Source organism: Ornithodoros turicata, chromosome 2 (genome assembly GCF_037126465.1).
Source record: "Ornithodoros turicata isolate Travis chromosome 2, ASM3712646v1, whole genome shotgun sequence".
In the NCBI taxonomy this organism is placed as follows: domain Eukaryota; kingdom Metazoa; phylum Arthropoda; class Arachnida; order Ixodida; family Argasidae; genus Ornithodoros; species Ornithodoros turicata.
The window spans coordinates 123242180-123261417 of NC_088202.1; the positions used below are offsets into that span (position 1 = coordinate 123242180).

At 46.3% G+C, this 19238-nt stretch overlaps 1 protein-coding gene across 1 annotated transcript in view; it reads right to left on the reverse strand.

Moving 5' to 3' along the window:
* Positions 1–2602, reverse strand: part of LOC135386030 (atrial natriuretic peptide receptor 1-like) — a 378177-nt gene extending 375575 nt beyond the window's left edge. Inside the window, exon 1 of the mRNA XM_064615739.1 lies at positions 1764–2602. Coding sequence (XP_064471809.1) covers positions 1764–2511 — 748 coding nt within the window. The 5' untranslated portion in view covers positions 2512–2602. The remainder of the gene's footprint in view (positions 1–1763) is intronic.
* Positions 2603–19238: the final 16636 nt, after the last annotated feature.

Below are 19238 nucleotides of genomic sequence, written 5' to 3' on the forward strand. Positions count from 1 at the left end.
CGGGTTTGGGGAGGGCAAATGCGCCCCCCCCCCTTTAGGCGCCGGCACCGCAATCGTGGCCGGTCTAAGCAATTGGGCTCAAAAATATTCCACTGAGCAGAAACGGGACACGACGTGAAGACTGCGGTGCTCGTGGTGAAAATGCGGGGCAATAAAATGGGTTACCAACATTCCCTCATCCATAGAGTGCCACCGCATCCACCGTCCGCTTCATCCGTCACCGTATCCACACAGTTGATACATCCAACCAGTCCATTTCATCCACCGAGCAGTCTCATCCAGCGCGCTATGACATCCACTAGTGGATGCGCTCGCATACTGGATGACCTGGCACAGTGGATGGGGTTACTCGCTGGGTAGGGATTCATCAGGTTTGCGCTGGGGATCATGACGTTCACTTTGCTTGCTTTCATTGCATGAATTATATGGTTCATTTGACCCTGAGAGTCGCGCATTGAGACCATTGTAACTTTTGAGTTTCACATTATATTTTTGCGTTAGACTTGCCCTACTGCTTTCATACCTAGAGGTCGGGAGCTCGTGACCTCCTAAGAACGTTCCTATAATTATTTTTTTCCGGAATACAAGCATATATAAAAATGACGCCGAATAGCAAAACTTGTGCCTCATTTTGCCCCACCTTATCCTATATATGCATGGTACACACTGGTTAAGAGATCTGACGACAGCGAAACCAACACAAAGGTGTGTTAGGAACCTTAAGCCATAACGGCGAGCTTTTCTGAGCTGCAGCTGTTTTTATGGACAATGGTAATCCAAAACCGTCGGCCGCGACAACATTGCTTTGAACTTCAGCAACAGGTGCAACCAGCTCCCGTTTTACCTTTCAACATTTCTGGAGTGCATTGCCGTCTGGTCGAAATTTTCTCGTTTCAAATCTTACGCAGATGAAGTGTGGGAGAACTTATGTTTGAGACTTATGTGTTTTCGGGTAAAAGTAAATACATGACGGTACCAGAGTGAATCTTTTTGGTTTTCCCAAACCCTTCACATTTATGGGAATTTTGAATGAATGTGGAACCCTGGATACTGTAATCATTTCAAGCATTTATCACCTTTGAATATGTTGTTCCTTTCGGGAAACGTAAGACCCCATAAACTGCCAAGTTGAATCAATCGTCTTCGTCTTGCACTGTAAGGGTTTTTACCGCTTTTAATCGCGAATCAATCATGCTTAGTGCAAATTTCGCTTTTGCGTTGGCTGCTGGCTGCTACCTGCTCCCCTAACTTTGTGCTTCTAGGTCGGTTTGCCTTACACGAGGAACAATGCTGTCATTTCTCATCGCCACCAATGCTATCAAATTTCTGTATGATAGTAAGCTTTGCAGTCCGCATTTTAGGATATGGGGGCGATTTCTTCCCTTTCTCACTTTTTTTTCTTTACCCAAGTAACAAGCCATATAGTTATGGCTAAATTCTGTTAAACACATAACAAGAACACGAATGATGTCATGACCGATAGGGTAACTGAAAAAAAAAATGTAGGCAGCTGAAGATAGCGCAACCAGTTCTTTTCTTTCTTTTTTTTTCTTTGTGTACTGAGTACTGCTTGGGGATTTTTTTTTCTTTTTTCATCTTACTGGAACGTATAAATAAGAATTGCACAACGTGATTCGAGTATTTCGCGGTGGTTCATGTCTTCACATTTTTAGTCCACGTGCTTATCTAAGCACAAGCAGCAACTAATCAACACGTCAACTTTCTTCACCGAAAATGCAACACGTAACTACATGCCCACTTACTTCTCGCGTTCAGTGCCACCTGTTGCAGGAGCATATCGAAGTCCTGGTTCGGGTCCTCTTCATCAAAATTCTGATGGAACCTCCGTCCTCCACCAAGCGCAGTGAACACAGCGGCCAGGTTGAAGAAACAGTCGGAGTGTCCCTTGGCCCTGTCACGGAACTCGTGGTACAGAAGGGCCACCACTTGCCATCCGAAACGACGTAGCGTCTCTAGAAAGAGCTGCCCCACTTGAGAGAATGACCCGTTCATTCGAGTCAAAAGGCGATAGTTGGTATGCTTCACGTCGAAGTTATCGTTCTGACCAGAAGACGTCAGTACAGGAAGGTCCCATTCCGAACTGTACCGTGCGACCGGTGCGAGAACATACGAGCAAGTTGGTCCGAAGAAAACATCCACTTTCCCAGCGATGTAGTGGTCGAACGCGAGCAGTGGCCCATGCGACGATGAACAGTTAGTGCTGTTGTAGTTGACAACAAGCGTGAGGTTCTTTGAGCGCTTCAGAGATTCAACAGCCACAAGGACGGCTGGTACTACCTTGTGCAGGGAGTAGGGGAATGCATCGTCATCTGGCGCGAGAACCAAAAGTTCAGGAGGTCTATGAGCACCTTTTTGAGCGAGAGCCTGCTCACGGATTTCTAAAGCAGCACCCGGCAGTGTCAGTTTTGGACTTGAGTAGCTTGAATTCACGAGTGCCAGAAGGAAGTAGAACACACAAAGCGTCACTGGATCAACCTTGAGCGAATACATTGCAGGCAGTCTTTTGATTTCCGGTTACACAATGTTGATGTCGATGTGGAGTAGCCCCATGTTTCCCGACGTATCGAGAGAGCACCGTGGACACGTGCCTCTAGCAAAGGAGCGCAGATCGAAATACGGCGCAAAGTGCCGGTGGCTCTGTGCTAGGGTCGGCCGTGCGCGCTGCGGTGGCGCCGCGCTCCGGGTTGAAGCCGCGAGTTGTAGCATCGGAAGAGAGCTCACATGGAGCACACGGAGCACACAGTACTGATATCGCACAAATCAACCCAACAGAGGGAGGGTGTTTGCGCCCAGAACGCGTGCATAATTGTCCTGAAACGCGCGTTAAGCAGAAGACGCGCATGTGGGTCCTCTAGTGTTCTATACGTCGTTTCCTTGCATTCGAGCAGATGCGCATTGACTTGAATTTCTCGGAAATACTTTACAAGGCGAAAAACTCTAGCTTTCGATTCAAACCTGGATTGGATTGGATTGGATAAGAAAGAAAAATATGGAGAGGTTAGTCCCGACCCAGTCAGGACTGGCTACTCCAAAACGGGTTTGTGGGCGTATCAATAGAGCCAGAAGAAAAAAAAAAAACAAGGAAAGAGGCAGGGTAGGTCAGCCAGAAGAAAGCATACAGGAAAAAGAGGAAAAGGAAAGAAGGAGACGTTAGGCACCGAGAAACACTCACTGGTTCATAACGTCAGATACCGCGCGAACACAGACCTCTCCAGTTGTCTTGTAACAGGATTCAATTCAATTGATCGAGTTTGCCCACGATTCATCGATGTCTATTAATTCGCGCCGAAAGGTTGATGCTGTTTTTCTGGACTTAGAAAAGGCTTTTGACAAAGTGTCTCATCCGAAGTTATGCATAACTTGCACTGTATATTCAAAACTGCAAAATTGGTAGGTTGTCTTTCGTCATATCTAAATGGTCGCCTGCAGTTGGTTGAGTTTAACAAAACATCATCTAATCAGTTGCCTGCTCATTGAGGGGTCCCTCAAGGATTCGTTTTAGGGCCTTTGTTGTTTTTTAAAATACAGAAATGACATTGCCAATAGTATAGGGTGTTTTCACATGGCGTCAAACGAACGCGTTTGGCTGCCATGGTGGTGGTCACTTTTTCGGCGCAGCTGCGGAGATTATCTAGCATTTTTGCTCGAAAACAAAGCCTTGAATGGTGTTTTGAAATCCGGTCGCGTCCGTACCCTTCTTTTATCCCGAAGACAGTTCGTCATTTTCGTTCTCACATTTTCTTTTATGAAAACTATGGATGTTGCATTGAAAAATAGCGCAGTTTGTCATCTTTAAATGCCGCTGGCGCGAAAAGTGACCACCAGTGGGAGGAGCTTACGAGCATGCCAAGTCACAATGTGATGTAGGTGAAACCTCCCTATGAACGGTAATATAAAGCTCTTTGCTGACGACTGACTGTACTCTGTGCAAGTAGGTAAGATCGTCGGATGATCAAATCTGTTTGCAGAATTCCCTAGATGAGGTAAAGAAATGGTACAAAGAATTGCAGACGGTCATCAACGTGCGAAAGTGTGTTAAAATTACCTCCAGTGGGAAAAAGAAAAATGTACGCATAACCAAGTACACCCGTCTTGTACAGGTGAATCAGTTGGAGTATTTAGGTTTGTTAGTGTCTTAGGTGGAACCATCAAATTAATACCGTGCTAGAAATAAAGCGAACACCAGGCTGTGCTACTTACGAAGAACGCTGAAAGATGCTAACAGTGATGGGAAGCGAGTTGCATATAAATCTTTAGTGCGTTGCATATTAAGTTACGGTTCCATGATATGGTATCAAGCAGCTCATACAAAAACTAATGACTTGAAGCGGATACAAAGAAAAGCAATTCATATTGTTTTTAATAAATTTTCACGATATGACTCACCGTCACAACTATTGGATGCGGCGGGGGGGGATATGTTTACTAAGAAAAAAGAAAGGAAATGGGAGCCAAGCCGGCTTGCTATTCCAAAAAACGGAAAATGAAAACAAACGCGAAAAAAAAGGAAATAAGGAAGGAAAGAAACGAAAAGGAAAGAAAGAAAGAGCAGGAAAGAGACGAGGGTTCCCACATTATCTCATAGAGTAAGGGTCCAGCGTGTAAAACACTATGGTCAATTTTGAATCTTTAAACAGGCATCGTTCACTGTATATCAACATGGCGCGTAGAGTGAGCTCTCGCAACCAACATACAAAACATATTGTAGAGTATCACTTTCGATGCAACTGTTTAAAAAATGAATTTTTTTCCTACTTCGATTACTGGTTGGAATTCAGTACCACACGAAGCTGCTGAATATGGATCCTTGGCCTCTTTCGTCGCTGTTATTCAAGGGTTCTTGCGTTGAGCGCCTCATATGAGCTGCTTGATTTGTAAGGTCTCACAAGTGAAGTTGTGAGTGTTTTTTTTGTGTGTGTGTGTGTGTGTTGTCTATTGCCCCTCCTTCTACGGCATTTTCTATGTCAGAAGTATTCCAAACAAATAAATAAAATTAAAATAAAAACCTAAGTGGACATATTAGGATTTTGAACGGTTACTGCTAACTACTGAAGTATGCAACACGTCATTCTCCCAGTGAAACGGTGCCGAACTCCTCCTTTTATTACTAGTTCTTCGAGCCTTATAAATTAGAACGAGAAAATGTATGCGACGTTATTACCAAAGGTGTGGGCGACAAGAACACAGCTCCAGAAGTGGAAGGCAACGGCATGAATAATAAAGCTCACTGGGTTGGTTCTTAGACTTCTAGTTCAGGAGTCGCAGTAAAATATTCAGCGTACCGCGGCTTCGTAGAACGGGTATCTGCAAATTTAGGATCCTTGGCACAGTATTCGGGAAAAAAAATAGAAGGAAAACAGGTGGCTATTTTAGGTAACCACAAAAGAGACTTCATCTGAACCGTTAGTCCCGGAGTTGCGTGATTGTGAAGTACACAACGCTAACACAGGTCCTCAGCGTCGGCACACGTATCGTTTATTCTTCATGTAAGAACTACGCCATACCGTGTATTTCACACACATGGAAAAAAATAAACATGGGGAGAAAAAAAAAAGAAAAAGAAGATAAGACCACGATGACACGGTACGATACCAAGAGTAGGTACATCTGGCTTTTTCCACGCTAGCAAGATTTCTGCCTTTCTTAATATTATGGGACACGCTGCAGCACGGTCCATGGTCCATAGAGTCACTAAATAGGGAGCAGAGTAGCGACACTGAGCCACGCCGGTCGCCATCTTGGGTCTGGCGCGGCCGCGTCGCCTAGCAACGGGACGCCAATCTCCCCTTCCTCCGCCGGAGAACAGCGTGCAGTCGAGCCAGCTCGCAACCGAGGAAACCGGTTTTGGATGGAGAGGACTCACGGTTCTTGGAAAAAGAAACCACGTGACACGATCGGCCCAATCGCGGACACCGAACGGTGGCTCCAGCGCGGAAAAGGAATGAGACCCGTAGTGGGTACATGGTATACAGATTTAAATGCGGATACGTGTGCTTGTTAGGAACCCGGAGTTTCAAGGACAATATACAGACAGAGAGAAGTGGAGAAAACGAATACTAGTTTTTATGAACTGCAGCCATGAGCGTCGGAAGGTGGGTGCAGGGGAGGGGAGGCTGCTCCCCCCCCCCCCGCCGACCAAAAACTAGGGGGGGGGGCGACGCTCCCCACATTTCGCAAGTGCCACAATGCCTGTGTACCTCTTACGGTACTGGGAGACAACACGGAAATGAGCCGAGAGCTTACATAATTCAGAGCTGTGGTTATCGCATTACCTACAACTTTTCTGGGTTATGTAGCAGTAAAATTGCACTTTTACAAGTGCAGAAAAGAAGAAAAAATCTTTGTTAGATGGCGCCGCTGCTGCAGTTGTATACCTTTTTCACAATTTTCAACGAGGTTACCACTACCGATTGATATTGAGAGTACGCTGTCTTAAAGGAGGTGGGGCTGCAAAGGTCGTCATAGCCAGATCTTGAAAGCAAATGCACGTGTGTGATTTGTATCGTGCATCCCTGGGACACAGAATAAGACTAATCGAGGTCCGTATAAGAGCATGTTGCTTTCTTCAAGAAACATCTGCCCTTTTTGTGGAAACACTAATTCCACAATCCCTTCTGACAAATGTTGATGCCATTCCGCTCCTCCGATGGCTACCATGTGTCTTTCGGTGCACGTTAAAGAACCCTCAGGTGGGCAAAGACAATCCACAGACCGACCACTGTGGCGTCGCTCATGATCAGAGTTGTCTCGCGACGTAAAGCCACGAATTATTACTACCATGTGTCATTCCTATACTATTTCTAAACCGTTCCCACCATTCTATTCCCATTTGAGGTGCAGACGGGGTGATTCCGGGATAATTTCACTACAGCAGCGCCTGAAAACTGACATCATCAAGAAGACCTGGATGTGACCAGTACTATACGAGAAGTCACGCCTTCGAAAAGTGAAAGAGCGTGAACGGAAGTGCGAAGTGAAAGTCCTATAAACGACGAGAGCGGGTTGCAAGGTGAGGCAGTGTTCGGGAAGACTAGGAGCCCTATCCTCGTCAAAGTAATCGACGTCGATTACTTTAAATCTCTTCTGTCATTGGTGCACAATCGAAAAAGACGTGAATATTAAAAGTGGTTGACACCTTTTATCCACCAATGGCCCAACGTGTTATCTTGGAAAGCGACCCACGTTATCGGTGTTTCCTCCTGAGCATCCGAAGGTCACACCGGCTTCGGTTCAGCATTGTTGCTTCAGCATTATTGCTTCGGTTCTTTGGCGTCGGAAACGGAAAACTCTACCGGCGTAAAACTGAATTTCGTGAAAATACGCGAAAAAGCACGCTCGTAATTTCTTTTTTTGCTGATTGTCACTTTGCATGACGTACAGGTGTGCAAGATGGCAATGTTCGTGTGACACCGTGATTGTACTTGGCATTTATGATTGCGGTATGTGGCCGCGAAATGGCGCTGATGGCAAGGAACAAAACGATAAAACCGCAAAGGATCTAACGGGTAGTGTTGCGTGAGCCGTAAACGCCTTTATGAGAAAACAGTTCGTGCTTTAAATCTTGAGCTTTATTTATGAGCTTTTTTATATATTTTTCTGTGTGCTCGATATACGAAATGATAAGTCGCATTTCAATATGCTTCTTTTGCTCGTGAGCTGTGGGGGGTGGTAATGGTACCGCAAATGAGCGTTGATAGTTTTACTCAACAAACAGTGAACTTTGATCGATGAGTTGTGCACATCGACGACGCTTCGAAAAGCGCGCCACTCTCACGCATACGAGGCGGCGATCCGCGCAGAGGAACTGTGTTACGCGGTAAAGCGCGTTGTGCAGCGGCGCTTTCTATCATTATTAAACAAAAACGAAGGAAGATATGAATTTTTTCTTGTGACGAGCACATACAGACCTTATACAGCACAATAAATGGAAATGCACATGCGGACTCATCACGAAACCCGTCGCCGCTCAAAGTAATGGAGCCTCTATCGCTACATTACTTTTAAGCTTTGAAGCTAATATTTTACGTCATTGTTACGTCAAAATGACGTAGGGTCACGGTCTGAGATTAGGACAGAGAGGATGCGAAGGAAAACTAGCTATAAATTTCCATTGAAATGGGCGGGTTCTAAGGGCGGAGTATTTCGTGGCAGACCCGCCCTACAGCTTGTGACGTAAAGTAATCGAGGTCGATTAGTTTTGACGAGGATAGGGCCCCAGGGTTTCATGTTTTAAATACTTGGAGCATTCGGCCAATATGCATGGAGAGTAACTATAGCGAATTGAATATGATAGGCACTATTCCTTTCTTTGTTTGTAGGACGAATGCAAAACACTTCGAAACGACGAACCCCACTCGATAGCTGGCTGCAAGGCACCACCAGTCAATCGTGCGGAATCCGAAATTTTACATAGCCCACGTGAAGTTTTAGCCCTAGTTTTACAGTGGTCTGTGGTGATGGCAACATCCACACACGTCCACAGTATTTGTGTACTGCTATGCCAGGCACGACTGAACTTTTGCCTGCATCAGACGAAAGTTTTTTGGAAAATACCGCGCCGCTTGACACACTTACTTTCCGCCATCCGATTGCTTGTACGGGTCATTTCAAATGAGCGGGTCAGTAGCTCCCACCTTTGTATTCGCCACACTTCTCAATCTATGGTAATTCCATGCACCGTAGTGCTCCCTTCTAGGTTAGGTTAGGTTAGGTTAGGTTGGGTTGGGTTGGGTTGGGTTGGGTTGGGTTAGAGCACGCCTCCCCCCTCCTGCCGTTAAGGACTTCCTACGCCTCTGACTGCAGCTGCTTTTACGAACGAATCGCAGATACCGTCGCCAACCAGTGCCTCCTAAATGCTTTGAACTCGAGCAACATGTGGAACCATGCAGCTAGGTTTTGCTTTTCAACGTTTCAAGGGAGGAAATATGTATGGTATCCTCTCGCTTCGGAGCCGTGTTGAGCCCTTACACTGGCTCGATCCACAATTATTCTTACCTTCAACCAATGATTGCTAACCCTTTCTGTTAAGCAAAGACAACACGATGGCCTTCTTTCCACCTTATTGTCCTACCGCTACATGCCAAAGCTATCTTCCAAGAAGCCGTGGCAGGAGACGTGCACGCAAAACGATAGAGAACGACACAGCTGTTATTTCATTATAATAAAGAAAAAACCCTTTACAAAACATATTTACATCTTAACCTGTGGAAACTTTTTCATGTTTCCTAACGTAAGTATAGCCGGTTCCTCAGTTGCGGTGGTTGCGACGATTGTAGTAAAGAAAAATACGGCGTTGTAAACTTGTTAGCGTGAGACACATCACCGGATGTGGGAGGCAATATAATCGCATCTTTCTTTATGTAGTTTACTCGCGTTTTCACAGAATAAGAGTCCTGGTGAAGTAGAGAAATGAAATATGGAAGAATGACTCTTTCTTTCATCATTCCTTCAACCACACGCACAAAATGATTACACGTGGTAACTGACGTGGGATGTACTTACACAAGTTTCTAGAAATACACGGCACGACAGCGCGCATAATTATTCACTGTGATTGTCAACAACGCTGGAATTGCAGTCGGGATTAATGAAGGAGTTGGGTCGTTCAAGATTCACTCGTTGAGTCTGGGCCTTCAGACGTGTCGTTGGAATATAATATGCTGAAAACGGGGCTGCAAATGGACTTTCTCAGACGGCCACATTGCCTCAGATAAATACATCTGTTACGAAAACTGCACGACTCGAAAGTAGCGGATTGCCAAAGCTAATTTTCGAAGGATAAAAGGGATCACGCTCCTTCAATAACTAGTCAGTAAAACTAAGTAAAAATGGTTTGTGGGCTTTCGCGACATACTGATATTTTATTCCAGTTTAGCAGTCATTTATGCGCACTGCTGCCTGAGTCCTTCAGACTTACAAGGGACTGCTGGCTACAGGAAGGAACGAGATGAGTGGCATTTAGAAAGAGCCTGTTTCCACCAATCATGCCAAGTACGACCAACGCTGGACGGCACTAAAGTTTCCGCAATCTGTCCTCCATAATACAACGGTCCGAATTCTCTTGTCAAAAAACGGTTATTGTTATTAAATGAGTGAATTATAAATTAATAGGAGCTGCATAGCTTCCCGCGAGCCGTGTTGGTATCATTCGCTTCCCGACTCCCCGAATGTGTGGACAAAAGACAAACAGAACTAAGTTTGGGCTGCCTATAGCGGAGACGAGTTTTGAAACATCGGAAGCAGGGGAGCTATATTCCTTTAGCTTCCACACTTGATAGCCAAAGGGGAAGAAAGACAACTGCTTCGCTGAACATCAGGGAAACGTTGCAAAACAGGAACCAACACACAGCTCATATTCAGGATGGCGTGCGCGTGGCCCTGACTGCAAACAGCTGTTTTGCCCGTCCGCTCAGACATAGGTCTCGTGAGAATCGGTGTTTACCGCGTCTGCCATTAGGGTATATTTTAGCATCGTTGTGGTGGCTATGGTGCTCGTGAATCTAATGGACCATTTTCCTGAGATGTGGCGCCCTCTCCAATATCGTCTCCTACAGGCTGAAAACAAATGCACGTGAGGAGGCTTCGCGGTTTTCTTTTCGTGTCTTTCGCTCCAGCGTCTGCGTGTGTCCACTTTTTAGGTATCCGTCATACGTTTCGAATACGGTTTCTACTGCTTCTGTTTGCACAAAGTTTGAATATCCGTTTTCGGTTTAATGTATGCAACGTGACCCTGGAACCCGCCGTGTCATTCCATGCCAGGCCAATGAGCCATGGCCCACTGTTTTGAAGAAGAAGACTTGCTTGTTTGTTTGCTTCTAAGGAAAAAAAAAAGAGAAAATGAACTCGTCTCCCGACTTGCTCTGCTACTCCTATCATAAATTCTCACCCCTCCCCACCCGTCACCCCCCCCCCCCAAATACTTCTAAGGTGCTCTACTCGCAAGTTCGCCATTCACTACTCATATGTTCGCTATTCAGTTATGTCCACAATTCACAGATTCACTAGAAGTCCACTATTCACAATTATCCCAAGAACATGCACAAAGATGTATCCATCCCACAGCTCGGAACACATTTCACAAGCGCCGCCAAGGAAGCATCCCTCATGTTCGGTGCCGAAAGTCCCAACAAGTTCACTATATCGAACACCCTGCTGTCTAGTCGGGCAAGTGTAGCTTTCAGTGTAGCAGTGTAGCATTTGAGATGCACACCTAGTGCAGTGCATTATATGTAATATGCTCACTTGCTCTTGCGCTTCTTGAGCGTATAATGCAGCCATTTTGCATTACAGCCCTTCCTTTATCGTTCGTGGGGCCCAGTCCCCACCGTTTTCATGCCGAAATCGGGGAAGCGTAACCTCACTCATTGACAGGAGGACTCCAGGAACAGGAAAATGGTAGTAGCGTTAGTTAGCATAGTAATGAATCCGGTATGATGGTTCCGGCTGTTTCAGTCAGAACGAGAACCGCGCATGCGCTGTGCGTTCTCAGGAAAGTGGTCCATTTCATTTCTGTTTCGGAATCGTCTCATCTCTATACGAGGCCGTCCCTTTTTAGGTGCCAGCAAAATACATGCGCCACACGAGACGAGGGCTATAATGTTTAGGTATGGGTCAACATACCATGGTTCTCGTGCTTGGAGCATCACCATCTCTGTACAGTGTTGTTTGTGTGTGTGTGTGTGCGCGTGCGGAGCGGCCTACATAACACAAATGACGCTGAACTTCAGGAGTAAGTATACTTCTCATTGATGTTCACAAAATAAGATGAGGGCGGTGTGCAAGAAAGGCGCCGTCAAAGGACAAAGAGTACATTGTTCTCAAGTGTCTAGAGCCCTTGCTTGTTAGGTTGGGTTTCAAAGGCTTGCCGCACGCTCTGCAAGAAACTACGTTGGAGTTGGCAAAAATATCAAACTTAGGAGCACTCAAAAAATATAGATCGCATCAAAGGATGTTTCACCTTCGTTAGCCTGTGTAGTGGGTTGCTCATCGCTGACAGTGTGGTGTTTCAGAGCAACTTTAAGGACTACGTTAAGTTTGAGAGCTTTAGCTACATTAGGGTGAAACTGCAACGAAAAATGGTTATTAGGAACCGATACACGATCTGGGACATTAGGCCCGCCATGCCTTGGTGCTCTACAGCACACGAAGAACTTTCACCACGACGCGCCCAGAAAAGGACATAGCCAACAAGATTCAAAATCTCAACAAAGAGTCTTGAGCAAAGAGTGAAGTAGATACAAGAAAGAGGAAAGGTGGAGTCGACTACTTAAAAGAGTGAACAAGACGGCACTCAAGATTCAACTACGAACTGATGAAGACACCTATGTTATATTAAGAGAAAGAATTTAAAGTATCATTTTGCCACACAATACTCTTTCTTTTCCGGAGCAGCGAGTACGGTAAACACCGCAATTCACACAAACGATATTCCTACAGGATATTCTAGCGGAAGAAAAAGCAAAAACTGCCCACGCATAGCAGAGACACTGTCTGCATTTTTTATTTTTTTTGTCCTCTGCGACGAAATATCTTGTGGCTGTGCCGCAGGATATTCCCCCTCGTTTAGCTGTTCTCAAAAAGGGATGACGTTGAGCACTCGAGCTCACGTGGCAACCGAAACATATGGCGTTTTCTCATCTTCCGCAGGAGTATCCTCGTGTGAACACCACAACTTACTAGATTATAACGACCATGTCATAGGCACCCCTTCCCAGGATAGGATTTGGAAGCTAGCGGTGGCGCTACTCTTCGGCCCGCGTATTGCTTCCTCAATTTCTGCAATACTTTGTACTTCAGCTTACCTTAGTATTTTTGTACAAGCGGTGCATGTCCCACGGGAGATGTTCTTTCTAAAGTTGATTATCATCATCATCTTACGCATTTTCATAAGAGTTGTTGCTGTCGTCCGCTACGGTAGTCGTACGTCCTCTTCTGCGCGTTCAAAATTCAAATTTCCATTGTCCAGTCAGAACGCAGATCTCGCGTTCCGGTGAGTAGCGCCCCAAGCGGATCCTGCGGACGGGTTCCTAATAGGTGTTGCCGATTATGACGTGGTCGTTATAATCTAGTAGGTCGTGGTGAACACACGGGCAGTGTGATATTCTCTTGTCTTGCGAGTCAAGTAAATTCGCGAAACTCACATACTGGCACGCATTAGGTCCCGTATCTGCGCATGCAACCTTGTCAGTATAGCGGTGCGCGAAAACACGATGTCGAATTGATAGTATAAGGACAGAGCGCAGATTAACTGGTGCATGATTAATAAGTGAGAAAAAAAGAGAGAGACACGGACAAATAGACGCAACCACAACAAGGTTTTGTCTATTTTGTCCGTGTCACTCGGGTTTTTCCACCTTTCTAACGGTGTTGAATGTTAGTAAATTAAAATGGTGCAAGAGAACTGATGTACTGTCTAAAGAGGTAACATTTCCTTGAGTTTGAGGAACACACAATACGAAGAGGACAACACAAGACTCAAACCAGCAATGACGCTTTAATTTTAACCTTCTGCGTTAACGCTTCATTGCAGTTTGAGTCTTGCGTTGTCCTCTTCGTATTGTGTGTTCCTCAAACTCAAGGAAACGGTACCTCTTTCTTGAATGTTAGATTCAGTGTGTTATATCTTACCATCACCGCTGCCCTCACTAGCACCGCATTATAATATCTAAACCCCGTTGTTATCTACATTATGCTGCTATCTACAGTAGTACTAGCCTTATCCATGGATATCACTTCCAACACCCCTTTCTATCCTCCGAGTACCCAACTCCTGGATTAATAAAATGTATGCAGCTAATGATAGGGAAAGCACCTGGACATCGCAGTATACACCCACAGCACGCAGAACAGTGCCCACCCTTGTGTCGTCGCTGGCCCGCCGCTTCGGTGCTGGCCTGGAAATCAGCTCATACCTTACATGCGCGCCTTGTGCAATTCCCCGTCTGGACGAACCTCTTTGACACCCTGTGACGCTGTTCATTTTTCGTGAATTGAGTTTTTCGCACTTGAACGCTCCTGCACTGTTGCCTCTGGCGCAAAGTTCTACTGCATTTTCCTTTTTCGTCTTCCATTTCGTGTCTAAGGTTTGTGGTGATGCCCTCATATATTCCATTTCGAAGTGTATAGATTTGTATAGTTTTCTCTTTGTTCTCCCCCCCCTCCTTTCCCTTCATTTGTTTTACTTACAGTCAGCCCTAAATAACGCGTCCTGGAGTAGCCAGTCCCGAGTGGCTTGGGACTAACATCTCCATTTCATCTTTTACCAACAAACGTTTTTTTTTTCTTTTATAAACAATGAACTCTACAAAGAGCGCTTTGAACGACACTTGTTTCTTCCTCTTGCTCCAACACACACACACACACACACACACACACACATAGAGATACGATGATGAGATGCGGCTGATGCCGGCCAGCAGGCTGGGCGCTGCCCCAGTGCCACTTGTACGTGATGAGAGATAATGATGGAGATGATAAGGGGTCCGGTAATCAAAGCAGGGCGGAGAGGCCTGTTGATGACAGGAAATCCCAAAGGTGACGCAGACCTTGGCGTGTATGAGCGGGACTGGACCATGGGCCCAGCACCTTGCCTATGGTAAATGGGCGATGATCGATCGCATGCAGCTCGTGCTGCAAGATCTCACGCTCCCGCTGGTAGCCCGGGCAGTCCATAAGTAGGTGGTGCAGGTCGGCAGGCACACTGCATGCTGCACAAAGATACGAGGGCGCACGGCCAAGACGCTGCCTCATAACTGGTGTAAATGCAACATTCAGCCGCATGCGGTGAAGAAGGGATGCGTAGTGTCGCGGAAGGCGATGAGGAAGCGACAGTGAAAGAGAAGGGTCCACTGCGTGGAGCAGAGAGCAGGGTGTAATGTCATGCAGTCACTGTGATCTTGTCTTGTCTGCAGAGAGAGCACGGACGAGGGCCTGACGATCACCTTTGTGCAAGATGATAGAGTGGGCTGAAGCTATATGATGACCCCGCAGGGCCGCCAGGTCGGCTTCTTCATTGCCGGGTACGCCGACATGACCAGGTACCCACTGTAATACTATGCAGTGGCCCAGGTCCAGCCTTTGCTTCAGCCACGTAGCCTCTGGAGTGCGAATTCCGCGAAACCGGATAAAATAGCGAATGCTAGCAGCTCGGTTCCCAGTGATGCAAAACGGATAACAAGATTTCTGGATAAGTGCGTTACGAGCAAAGAGGGTGCCACTTATTCCAAATATTTTTGTATGTGCTTCCCGGTGCCCCTGCGCGGTATTTCGCCATACTGCTGAACTACATGCCATGCCGTTTTCGGTTATTTATTTATTTATTTTATTTCTATCGATTTATATTTTTATTGATACGTTATGTACGTGTTTATGTGTATTTTTGTGTTTTATTTGGTTTTTCATTTTTTGCTTGTTCGATATCCGGTGAATTCGATATTTCAGTTGGTAAATCCGAATGTCTATCTGTCTATCAATATATCTATCTATCTATTCGCAATATTCTTGGATTGACATCGGTAAGTACTGCAGCATACTCAGAGTGCCTTGGATCAATAATTAGTTTGCGAAAACTATCCTCCTTGATGGGAACCTACAGCATGGGCACAAGCTCTGCTGTGTACAAGTCGGGTGAAATGTGTCCATTGATGGTAGTGCACTGGCTGACGGCATTATTTATTAAAGCAATCTGGGTTGTGTTTGGGGACGTGAATACCGCTCGCCTAAGAGACTGTCGCTCAAGGTGCGGCTTTCATGAGGACTCACGTCAGTCTCCCTCAAGGTTCTGCATTATGCTTGATCATAAGGTTACCCCATAGCGTGCAGAGTTTGTTACGTGGTGGAGCCGTGTATTGTAATTGTGGATATAATCATAAATCACCAATGTCGGGACCAAAGAAAATCTCCGAGAAAGCTGCTGCCGGGAAATGAATTGTCCCGCACAAGCACTACCCTCGTCAAGCGCAAACTGAAAAGTGGCCCATTAACGAGACGTACCAAGTTGGACGCCACGGCTGTTCAACGCTTTTATTTCGGTTCGGCGCTCACACCCAGGAATAAAGAAAGTATATGTTCGTGTATTATGGCTGAAAGGAGAAAAACTGAAGAGATCGGAGAACAAGGTAGATCATGGATTAGACTAGATACAAGACAAGGAGTGCAAGAAGAGTAGCCATTTCCAGACAGAGAGGCTGACAGAGTGGCTGCTGCTTCCAGACAATGCCAGGCGGTGGTACCGAATATACGTTGACCCGTGGAGGCAGGAGGTGGTGGTGGTGGTGATGAAAACGTGCATTCTTGTCCGTGATGATACAACCAATGGCGCCCCAACATTGCCGCCGGGACATTACAGACAGGTCCTCGCTGTACGCAGTAGATCAAACTTTGTCGTTTTCCCTCCCAGGCCGTTTGCCCCGTGGTCTCTCTTCCCTTCTGCATCGACTTCGCCTCAATGTGGCTTTCACCCCGCAGTTCAGACACAGACTAGGGTATGCTTCAACCAGCTCGTGTTCCAACTGTGGAATGGTGACAAGCATCCAACACGTTCTCATCGACTGCCCTGTGTACAGTTCGGAGAGAGCAATACTCCAGTCCCAATTGAACCGTATAAACAACAAGCCGCTCAGCCTTGCCGCAATCTTGGGTCCTTGTTCTAACTCTGTACAGCACCGTCAATGCCTGCAGTCATTCTATTAGTTCTTGATGTCTACCAGCCTGCTTGAACTCCTATGATCCCAGAGCTTTTCGCACGTATGCGGAGATGCGACCTTCACAGCACTACATCTCCGGTGGCCGACCGGATGAAGTACTATCCCATCAGTCACGACGCACCCGCGTGTGTGTATGATGCCTCATCTTTATCATCGTCATCCCACTCATATATTATCCCACGTGCATTGAGGTATAGTACCGCAATTGTTGCGATGAAACATTACATCGTATTCATGTAGTAGTTGTTGTTGTCTTCTAAATAAATTTGGTAAAATGGTGGTCAACGGTTACTTGCCCACCGTATATTTCATTTGCGTTAGATAAGACCCTGCTCTCATGTAACGCTTCATGTCTCTGCCATGACGGAATTGCAGTATAGCTGCGTACCATTCCCGATCAAGCGTGCGGATTATCCCCCCCCCCCCCTTAAAGGCGACAGGCGAACCTTCCTCAATGATATGGAGGCCTCTCGCACATGCGCAATGGTCCCGTGACGTCCCATCAAGAGTTCTCATGCGTGAAGTGGACCCTGACCTTCGCTTCACCATGCCCTCTCGTGTGCCTCGCCATTTTGCATTACTGGTGCATAGGCTTCGTTTCGGTGTTGCGTTCATCCCCATTTCAAGCATCTGATCGGCCGCTCCGACTCTATGTTCTGCTCTCGCTGTGCTGTTTTCGCGGATATCAAGCATTTGTGTCTCGACTACCATCTTTACACATCCCAAAGAGCTACTCTGCAGTGTCGCCTGCAATCGATTCCCCCGCGATCCCCAGTGCATGTGATATAATAATGTTACCATTATCTCGGAGGCGCTGTCGGGGGAAATATATTTCCGGTGGGCCGACGTAAGCAGCGACAATCCTGCAAGCCTGCAAGCAAGCCTGCAATCGATCGCGGCCGCACCATTCACATTGGCAACCATCCTCGGCCCTTGGCCTAACCAGATCGACCATCGCCAAGCTCTTGAGTACTTCCAAATTTTTCTCCGGGACACCGGTCTCCTCTCTACCCTATGATGTGCCTGCGTACCTGTGTGTGTGTTTTGTGTGTTGTGTTTTTGCCTAGCGTCCTGTTGATGATGTCTCACTGACTCCACTGACTGTCGACCACTATTCAGCGTCGTTCATCATCTCATCATCAGGACGCAACTGTCATCCTGTCCATTGTACCTTGGGGTAATGGGCCGCACGTCATGTGGCGAATTTCCCTATTCATCATCATTTCACAGCACTTCTATCAAGTGCTGCTGTAGAGTTGGTCCTCAGCGTAGCCGCCGACACCTTAATAAGAAAGTACGCCAAAATTAAAGACAAAAATTTTGAGTCGTAACTGTGCTAGTTCGTAAATAGCAACACTATATGTGGCTCATTTGTTGAGGCATGCCAAATATTGTAGCTTACTTCTCACGCGCGAGTCTTTCACGTTACTTCAGCTGTTGCAATCACTTGGGATTTTGGCTTTTTTTTCTTTTTCTTTTTTCGAAGTACACGGAGGCGCAAATATTTGCATGAGCTGTAACTTTTATACTCGTTACTCAATAGTAAGTAAGTAATTTGTAACGGTAATCAATTACTTTTGTGGTAACAGGCACAAGTTTGGTTAAAAGCCGAAGTAGAAAACGTATCTACTTTGTCAGTAATCTGTTTATTCTTTAACAACCTCTTCGATTCCAGTGAAAGGGGAAAGGAAGTGAAAGGGAGAAGATCACCCCACGGAGTATGCTCTCCTTTGTCAATATAATATCTCCAGTGACCCCTTTTGTCTATGCTGTATTATTTTCAGAACTGGCCTGGTAGGCAGGTAGGTAGGTAAAAAAAGAAAAATATGGAGAGGTTGGGCTGGGCTTTCTTAATGTTACGTAGAATCCTATATGTCGACAAATTCTGACAATTATGCTTTGTTGCTCACCCGCTGTTGGATTGGATATCTGCGGACCTACTGCAACTGACCAAACGAACCTTTGGAAAGTGAAAATTTTGTTTGCGATTTGTTGTTACGACCTGAGGCAGCACCCGGACGTTTGAACGAAAAGGCCGTGTCGCCCGCGGAAGAGGGCTTTCTATTTGAAAATATCTATGCCTTGCTGGACGACTTGCAGATAGTGTAAATAAACATATTCACCTGCTGCTACCTGAACTGGACTGGTTATCTCCGAAACGGACTCGCGTCATTCCACCACCACCTCTTTCACGACATCTCTTCCCCACAGGCTGAGGGTGAAGTTGACTGTGCGGTGTATTTCAGCTCTCTAGCCAACAGGGGGGCTCTTCCTCGGCTCCCAGCTAGTCCACCTGCGTCGCCATGGCGTGAGTTCGTGCCCGCAACAACGCTTCACATCCCGGGTTTACGGAAGGAGAGCGAGTCCCAGCCCCATGGTGGCCAGGATGGCGGCTGAGAACCTGATAAGCGACGTCTACCACACGCATACTCTGGTGTTCACGGATGGCTCCACTGACCACCGTTCCGAGAGCGCTACTAGTGCGTCCTACATCCCGTCAATGAACATGGCCTC